The 8,578-nt window shown below is 36.4% G+C and overlaps 2 protein-coding genes across 6 annotated transcripts; both read left to right on the top strand.

Annotated features, from left to right (window-relative positions):
* The first annotated feature begins 781 nt into the window (after positions 1–781).
* On the top strand, positions 782–5,591 carry LOC105127638 (N-acetylglucosaminyl transferase component family protein / Gpi1 family protein). Of its 5 annotated transcripts, none has more exons than XR_842678.1 (9): positions 782–1,039; positions 1,318–1,713; positions 1,817–1,957; positions 2,038–2,141; positions 2,221–2,445; positions 2,858–3,352; positions 3,875–4,296; positions 4,358–4,651; positions 4,965–5,047. XR_842678.1 is itself a non-coding variant. In XM_011029006.1 (9 exons), the coding sequence occupies exons 1-9, from the start codon at positions 857–859 to the stop codon at positions 5,325–5,327; spliced, it is 2,193 nt and encodes a 730-aa protein (XP_011027308.1). In that variant the 5' UTR covers positions 782–856; the 3' UTR covers positions 5,328–5,591. The 5 variants fall into 5 exon arrangements, 3 of the variants coding, with proteins under 3 accessions (XP_011027308.1, XP_011027309.1, XP_011027307.1); XR_842677.1 differs by having other exon boundaries at positions 4,355–4,651; XM_011029006.1 differs by lacking the exon at positions 4,358–4,651 and adding an exon at positions 5,192–5,591 and having other exon boundaries at positions 2,038–2,144; positions 2,224–2,445; positions 4,965–5,055.
* Positions 5,592–6,769: 1,178 nt separating this feature from the next.
* LOC105127637 (Gibberellin-regulated family protein) lies at positions 6,770–7,833 on the top strand. Its single transcript, XM_011029004.1, has 4 exons — positions 6,770–7,110; positions 7,236–7,298; positions 7,383–7,416; positions 7,520–7,833. The coding sequence occupies exons 1-4, from the start codon at positions 7,039–7,041 to the stop codon at positions 7,699–7,701; spliced, it is 351 nt and encodes a 116-aa protein (XP_011027306.1). The 5' UTR covers positions 6,770–7,038; the 3' UTR covers positions 7,702–7,833.
* Positions 7,834–8,578: the final 745 nt, after the last annotated feature.

The raw sequence follows: 8,578 nt of genomic DNA, 5'->3' as shown, positions 1-8,578 counted from the left end.
TTCATAGTCAAGTCTTGATGTGTGGATCCAGCTAACCTAACCTAATTAAGGTAATTGTTTTTTTGCCACGGATATAAGAAATAAGTATGTTCTTGTTTACTGCTCATGAAATTCACGCGTGCGCATGTAAAAAAAAATCAAATCCGAGATCTGATTTTTTTTTTGTCATAATTGTTATACTCCCTATTTGATATTTAATCATTTTTATTTTTAAAGTGATTTTAAATTATTTTTAAAAAAATATTAAATTAGTATATTTTTAAATATTTTTTTGATGGTTTTAATGTGTCAATATAAAAAATAAAAAATTATTTTTAATATATTTTTAATTTAAAAATATTCTGCACCACTTTACCAAATAAATACTATATATTTTTTTAATATTTTTTAATATATTTTTAATTAAAAACATATTATATTATTAAATACATACTTAAATCCTCATTTCAATAAATTAAGTCGAGAAATTCATGAAATATAACCTGGAATGAAATTTTAATTGAATACAGTAAAATATTATTTTGATAAAAACTTTTTAATTTAATAAACAAATGATTAACCTGATAAATCATAAATTAATTCAACAATCCAAATCCTTTTTCAAAACCCAAACCCGTTCTCTAATGGAATTTGACAGCTAGACTTCTCATCATCGGAACCAAACCTTTTTCTAAGTGGTAAAATCAAAGCGTAGAATGTTTCTGGGCAAATAAAATGCAGATAGATTATTTTCAAGCTTGGCCCATTATAAAAGGAGTCGAGGCCCATCATTCCTCCACTTGCATGATTGCTTCGCAACGGGGCTTCTCAGCTTCTTCTATGATATCCCAGTAGCCGCAGCAGCGATTTCACAAAAATGAGAACCAAGTTAAGAATTTGGTGGCCAAATCAACTAGCTTCATCTGAACCAGCAACACCTTTGAATAAGAATAATCTCTTGTTCGGTTGGTTTGCTTCTTGCTCTTCTGTTTCTGTTGATGTTGTAGTGGCCTTTGCTTGCAACGAAGCTTCATTTTCTCACTCCAATTCGACGCTCCAGGTAAAAAAGAAGTGATTTTTGTCCTTTTTCTCGGTATCTTTTTATGAAACACACGTTAAATTTTACTGGGTTTTGCTTCTTTTTTGTTTTCGTTGTGGAACAATTTAAGTAATGCTAGTTATCAACTTTTTGCCTAGGAAGTTATGGTTTAGGTTTTATTTTTTTCCAGTCAATGTAGTATTGGAAGCTGTTGCAATCCTACTAAAAGGTTAGATTTTAGTGGTAGCGAAGTGGGTTATGCGAAAGAAATTTAATTGGGTTGTTATTTATCTAAACAGGAGATTCTCCGCGGCGTAAATGGGAAAATGCCCTTGTTTTTACAGGAGAAAGCGGCCTTTTCGCTCTTGGGTCAGTGTGTTTTGTATGGAAGAGGTAATGGGAAAATGTTGGGGGATGGAATGGAAGGTGGTGATTGGACTAATTCATTTACTGATGGTTTTGATTCGGTGATGAATAGCCGGGTTCTGTCCGATGGAAAGGATGGAGGGAGTGGTTGTGGGTGCAATGAACTTGATGGGTCGCATGAACAATGCAGGAAGGAGTGTGTTGAAAACGGGCTTTGGATTCGGTTGGTGTATGATTTTTGTGAAGGATATAGTAAAGACATTCATCGGGTTCCAAAACTGCACCACTTGCATTGGAATGGGCAGATAGTTTTTCATTGCAATGTTCACGTATGTAAGTCATGCGTACTTCTACTACGCGACATTCTGTTTTCGTCTGTAGTTGGTAGTGATGTTAATTGTCTCTTGTTTCTTATTGTTTGACCAAATTTAGGTTGTCGTTTATGAAATTCCTGTATATGGGGTGCACCATTTCTCACTGAATCTTTGGAAGTCTTCCAAGCCAGTGAAAGATCCTGTCAAGAAACCCAAGTGGGTTAATGAACTTGAGAAAAATCAGCCTCTATTGGACTTGGTAATCTAGTTCCCAGATTCATTTTGTGAAAATGGTTCATTTGTGTGCTTCTTAAGTTGATTTCCATGTTTCATGGACAGGATACAGTCATTCTGGCTATCAACAGTGCTGCAGCTGCTAAATTAGCTCTTGAGACACGTGTAGGCTTTAAGAGATCTGTTTCTGGGTTTTTCATCATCATCAGTGGGTACTGTCTAGCAAACTTTGTTGCCCACCACTTCCCGCTCTGGTTGCATTTTTTTATGGAGTTTGCTGTGTCTTTTCAGGTCTATTGCTTTCATGTGGCAAGTATTGGCCATTTTTGTGGCAACAATTTCCACTCTATTCTACATTGTTCTCCAGTTATTCCATAATTTTTCAAGTTTTAGATCCAAAACACGGATATACACGACATCAGCGAGGTTGTTCTGCACTACATGGACACAAATTCAAATCCGCTGTTGTCAGATTTTGTACTGGCCCATCGTTCTTCAAGATAATGGCCTTAGGTGATGGCATAGTTCTTTAGTCATATTAAATTTCAAATGCCATGACTTGTAAGATTTTACCATTTTGTGAAATGGAATATGGTGTGACATTTTTTAGTTTAATACCAATTTTATCAATCAATATAGAATTGTAAGAATTATTTGCTTCTTTAATGGGAAATAAAAGTTGGATCCTCCTCCTCATGGCCTGATTTCATACACTCTTGAGTTGGCCTCTGCTTGACTTGCTTGTGGAATTTTAATGCACAAGTAACCTGTTGAACCTGCATGTAAAGTTTCTTTTCGAAACTGGGGCCGCAATTGATGCTCTTTACATCCGATATTCTGAACCTCCTGTTGTCATGAGTTTTTGGAACAAGTTTTATTATTCATTCCTCATCATTCTGATTTTTTTTTAAATTTTACTCTGAAGGTCACAGTCATGCATGGAATATAAGGAGAATGCTGCGTTACATAGGAATTCTATGTGGTCAAGTTTAGCTGTTGATCTTCTCTTGGGAAATTTGATGGGCTTGGCACTCTTAGTTCATGCTGAATCTGTTTGCCAATGGATTTTGATCTTTGCCAATGTCATTACCAATGACTTATTGCGCTCAGGTTCTGTGTGGTTGATGGGAGTGCCAGCAGGTTTCAAGTTGAATACAGAACTGGCAGGAGTTCTTGGCATGATTTCTCTTAATGCAATACAAATTTGGTCTACCCTTTGGATCTTTATTGGTTTTCTCTTCATTTATTTCATCAAGGGACTTGCTGTACTGGGGATTCTTTTTGGGGCAACTATTCCTGCTGCTTTGATCATAGATATGGTTTCCATAGCAACATTGCATGTGTCAACTCTTCATTGGGCAATCTCACTTTTGTATTCCTGGCAAATTCAGGCTTTAGCAGCTCTGTGGCGTCTTTTCAGGTAAAACTTGACCATCACCTGAAGATTCTATCTGCAATTGTCAACCAAAAGTAGTTACTGTTAAATAAACCATTGTCTGTTTTCTGTAATTTGTGATGGCGCAACTTATGGGGCATGTCATGTGGTCGATAGCGAAGGTGCTCTGCATCCTTGATCTCCACATTGTCATGCGTGCACATTCCCAGATGCAAGCAATTGATGTCTTAGTTATATATGTGATGTTGCCGTTGATTAGCTTCCAATGCAAGAAAGATTCCAAGTTAAATGTAACAAGAGTAGTAAATTTGAGATATGGTTAGTGGATGCTATATTTGATTGAAATAGATCATTCTAGATAACCTTGTTATGGTCCAATACTCTTTGCAATGGAGCTGAGAAGGAAAATCTCGTTTATTTATCTGTGCTTCAGTGTTTGTTTTAGATTCTTTAATCAGTGGACCCTCAATGTAATTGATAATATATGTATGGTTGTGCTGTTTCTGTGATTCATGTTGCTCACAGAGTTCCTCTAACTGTTGACAGGGGTCGAAAGTGGAATCCTTTGCGTCAGAGATTAGATAGCTATGACTACACCGTGAAGCAACATATTGTGGGTTCCCTTCTGTTCACTCCACTTCTCCTTCTGTTACCAACAACTTCTGTTTTCTACATGTTCTTCACCATTTTGAGCACAACCATTGCTCTTACTTGTATATTGATTGAAGTCACAATATCCATGATTCATAGCACGCCATATATTAAAATTTTCCTTTGGTTGGTGAGACGGAGAAGATTTCCCTCTGGGATTTGGTTTGAAATTGCATCTTGTCAGAATGATTCTCTGAAGTTTGCATGTCATGACAAAGTATGTTCTTCCTCCAAGAAGTCTTATCGAAACAACGACAGAGGCAAAAACAGATCCAGCATTATGGTCTCATTTCTCCACAGCAACTTTTTGAGTATAGGTGAGTCAGTCTATTTTTCATTCAATTGTTTTTACTATCACCTAATGCATGGTAGCAGCAGGGATGTCTTTGCATTTCTGGTTGTGTTAAGAGTAGATTGGCATGCCGAATATTTTGGGCTTGTTTTGAGAGATTCGTGGTCATTCTATTCAAGACAGAGTTGCTCTCTCAGTAGTTAGTACTCTGCATGAGCTGTCTAGTAGCTGAACCAAGTTGGGGAAGTGGAAATCAGTAAATAAGTCAGCAAGGGTGTAATCTGCAATGACATGACCATGACTTTAGAACCTTATTCCTAATTCAGGCATGGATTTCTCCCAAGTACATCATTTAGCCTAAGATATTCCTGGAAAATTAGGTAACCATGTGAATTCCCATCACCATTCACTTCATTTTAGTGATCATCTACTCTTTTCCGCTCAGTTCTTTTCTTCCCTCTTTTGAATATGCCACATTGTTTCTTTGCTTGCCAACAAATTCAGGTATTAATCTCCAGTCGAAGGGGGTGAACCTACAGATCTTAACATTTTACAAACTTGGTCATAAGTTTCAAGTAGAAACTACTTAACAGAAAAAATCCTCAAATGAAAATACATTCACCTGGCACTTTAATTCTTGTTGCTTTTGTTATGATTTATATTGGGCCAACTGTAATGAGAAAAATGTTGCAGGACAAGTAGTTTTGCCTCACTATAGAAAGGTTTTCTCTGGAGTTTCTGATTTTGCCATTACATCAGCTCATGGAGCTCTTACTGGTAAAAGGTGAGTTACTTGTGAATATTCATATTCATATCCATATCATCTTTCAGGTTTCTAATAGCTGGCATTCTGTCTGCTTATGTCAATCTACTTGTAGACTTTATTATCTCATCTCCTCACATTTCCATCTGTTTCACAGAGCCGTATCTACTTTGGGGACCTGCCTGCCTTCAACAATGCCATGGTTGTCTATCCCGGCAAGAGAGTATTGGTGCCTCTGCCGCAGTTCAGTTCTTGCATGCATGGAAGAACGTGATTGCAATGAATTTCAATGATTTGTTTGACCTAATTTGAGTCTCAGAATCCTGCATCGTTTCCTTGACTTTTTTCCCCCGTGGTGTGGAAAAGTTGCGCGGATAGCCTTTCTCATCCTAATGTGCATTCTGTGAGGGAAAGGATAGATGTGTTCTATTAGATGAAAAAAGAAAGAAGAAGAAGATTAAGATTATCAATGAATGTGTTGCATTCTTGTCCTCCCAACCACAGAAACATTCTACAGCAGCAAGAACTTATCTTGGTTAGCGATGGATTAAACCCTGTAATTAATTGACTAAACCGCATGCATCAACGACTCAACGGCCAGGATAATTATCAAGATAGTAATCTCTGATTGTTTAATCTTACTGGTAAAAAGCATAGTTAGGAGCCAGTCTAACCCGACAAGTTGACTTGGGTGATTCATCAATCCTAGGTCCTACATCAGGCAAGAGGAGTGAAGGGATGCGATCATGCGAGTTTCTCAACGATTATTGAAGCCATGATGCTACCCCATCCTTGCCACCTAACACTGGCCACGCGCGCATGGTAGCCCCAGGTAGTGTCCATTTTGGAAGCAAACAAGCAGCATAGATCACGAGAGAACACTAACAAACCCAGCAGATAAAATACCTAACCTAAATGGCCTGGATGGGCGGCCAAGACAGAATCTCTCACCGTCTGACATTTCCAAGATTACAAAAAGAAGAGTATTATAACAAACAAAACTAGTCACGGGAAAAAGGATAGACTAATACGAGAATCGTCTCTTACACCGTCTTTGCCTTCCCATGAAGACAGCAGACAGACGTGTGTATGGTATCTGCAAGTTCTTCAATCACTGTCATATCTGTTGGATGACTTGTTTATGTTGGGAATTCGATGCCACTTTCGCGAAACTTGGTATATTCTTACATGTGAATGCACATACAAGCAAGGTAGAGTCCTATATCACAATCATATTAGCAGTTCTCACATGGATACAGAATCATAAGAAGATTTGGGAATGAATTCTCTCTCCTACTTAGATATTCAAGTGATCCGGTAGCTCATTTATCAATAGTTAAGTTGCGGTAACGAGTCATCTAAGAAGAGAGAACATACTTGAAACTAAGAAGCGAGAACATACTTGATTCTAATCTTATCACTTATATTTTTTAATCCATATATAAATATGATATGTGATCGACTAGAAATCTCAAGTTGAGAAGCTTTTACTCATTATTTAGAATTACTATTTATACTTTTAACACTCACCAGATACTTTCATATTATTCTAAAAGAACAAGAGAAAATAATCACAGGGTTTTACAAGAGGTACTAATTCAATATATGAAGAAATCTTTCTCTGTTTTTCTCATTTTTGCCATGATCTCAAGTAGATGATTAGAGGGTAAACAAAATGAGAATTGGGCTTGCTAATTAAACTATATGAACTTTTCTAAGGTTATAAGAATATTAATCAACTTATAAACTATATTAATTTTCTTACATTTCTTGTATTTTTCTGAATTCTGGAATCTTAATCTGCTGTGTCATGTAGCACTTTTCCATGCGTACAAGGCAGCACTAAAAGTTTTGCTCAGAGAATTGATTTATGGTCATCTAAGTGCCTCTAAATACCCTTGAACCCATCCATTCCTGAACAAAAACTCATTCCCATTAAACTAAAACCTCTCTCTCTCTCTGCTCTGGAGTGTGGTTACGGTAGCTCTCTCTGCTTAAAACAAGATGTCGAGGAAGCCAAGCATTAATGTGATCCTCTCCCTTGTTTTGCTGCTTCTTTTGATAGTAGAGAATTATGTAAGCTCCCTCATTTCTGTCTCATGTCCTCTATTTGTTCATCAATGGGCGCAAGATGGCAACAGCATTTCTATCTCATATGTCTTCTTGTGACTAAATCATGCACTCCTTGCTAACCTTTTCAGGCTAACATCACAGAGGCTCCAACCCCTCAGCCCCAACCAAATACAAATAGCAACCGTCCACTGGTAAGATTTCTTTTGGTGTGTGCGCTTAATTTTCTTAATCACGTGCTAACAATCTAAGTCTCTCGATTTCTTGGATAATTCTAGTATGGCACCACTCAAGGGAGCCTTAATCCTCAAGGTAATCAAGGTTCTATTGCTGAATGATCTCCACAGATTGAATAAAAAGAAAAAAAAACTACGCATTTCAAACCAAGTAAAATGCTGTGTTGACTCACTTGCAGAGTGCGGACCTCGTTGCACTGGTAGATGCTCCAAGACAGCCTTCAAGAAGCCATGCATGTTCTTCTGCCAAAAGTGCTGTGCCAAGTGCTTGTGTGTGCCTGCTGGAACTTATGGGAACAAGCAATCATGTCCCTGCTACAACAACTGGAAGACCAAGAGGGGAGGCCCCAAGTGCCCTTGAAGACCTAATTAATCGATTATCTCTCTCCCTTTTCTGCATCAATGTAGCTTCCTCTGTTCATTTATATTGTTCCAACTGGGTTTAAACAAAAATAGCAATAAATCCCTCACCCATTAAAAATGTTTAACCCAAGATTTATATAGTTTTTTTTTTTCTCAACTTGATACCAACTTGAATGTTTTTTAAATAAAATAAAAAAGCAATACATTTTTTCACAAATATATAACATGTTTTGTTTTTCTTGATGGAAATCTAATATAATCTCTTGATTTCATAGTTTTACTAAGAAAAGATTCAAATAAAAAGTTATAAGTATTCAAATAATACACAATTCAACTGATCTTATACATTATAAAACCTTGAACACCTTTGAATGTGGATTCATCTGGTTTAAAATATAGTTTTCTTATTTATTTATTTTTTTGCTTTTACATCGGTCACTGAGTTTTCAACATGGATTAATTATTTTTATTAAAATTATATCGTTTCATCTCCTTTTTTTAAAAAAGGTTTTTGGATGTTGACCCAGTTATTCTATACTAAATTCAATTGGATAAATCATATTATTAAAAACCTTCAAGAAGCTCTTCTTTTTTTTCCCGTATAAGATGATCGATAATAAACTAATACTACAGCATACGCAGGTAGTCATGCGAGAAGAAGCAAAAGAAAATGCAGGCCTTTCAATCTCTTGTGCCAAATCTGATGACGGAGGCCTAGGGGCTTCTTAGAAGGAATTTGAAAATTCATGATAAAGTTTAACGATTTAAGTTATATATAAAACAAAAAAACTGGAAGAAGAAAGATGTTCAATGAATATACCAGTTTAATCAAACGAAATAGCTATTTGACGGTGCTATATTTATATATATATATA

Source organism: Populus euphratica, unplaced genomic scaffold (assembly GCF_000495115.2).
Source record: "Populus euphratica unplaced genomic scaffold, PopEup_1.0 scaffold13.1, whole genome shotgun sequence".
NCBI lineage: Eukaryota > Viridiplantae > Streptophyta > Magnoliopsida > Malpighiales > Salicaceae > Populus > Populus euphratica.
Note: the sequence above shows the minus strand (reverse complement) of the source record. Positions and strands in the feature narration are given on the sequence as shown.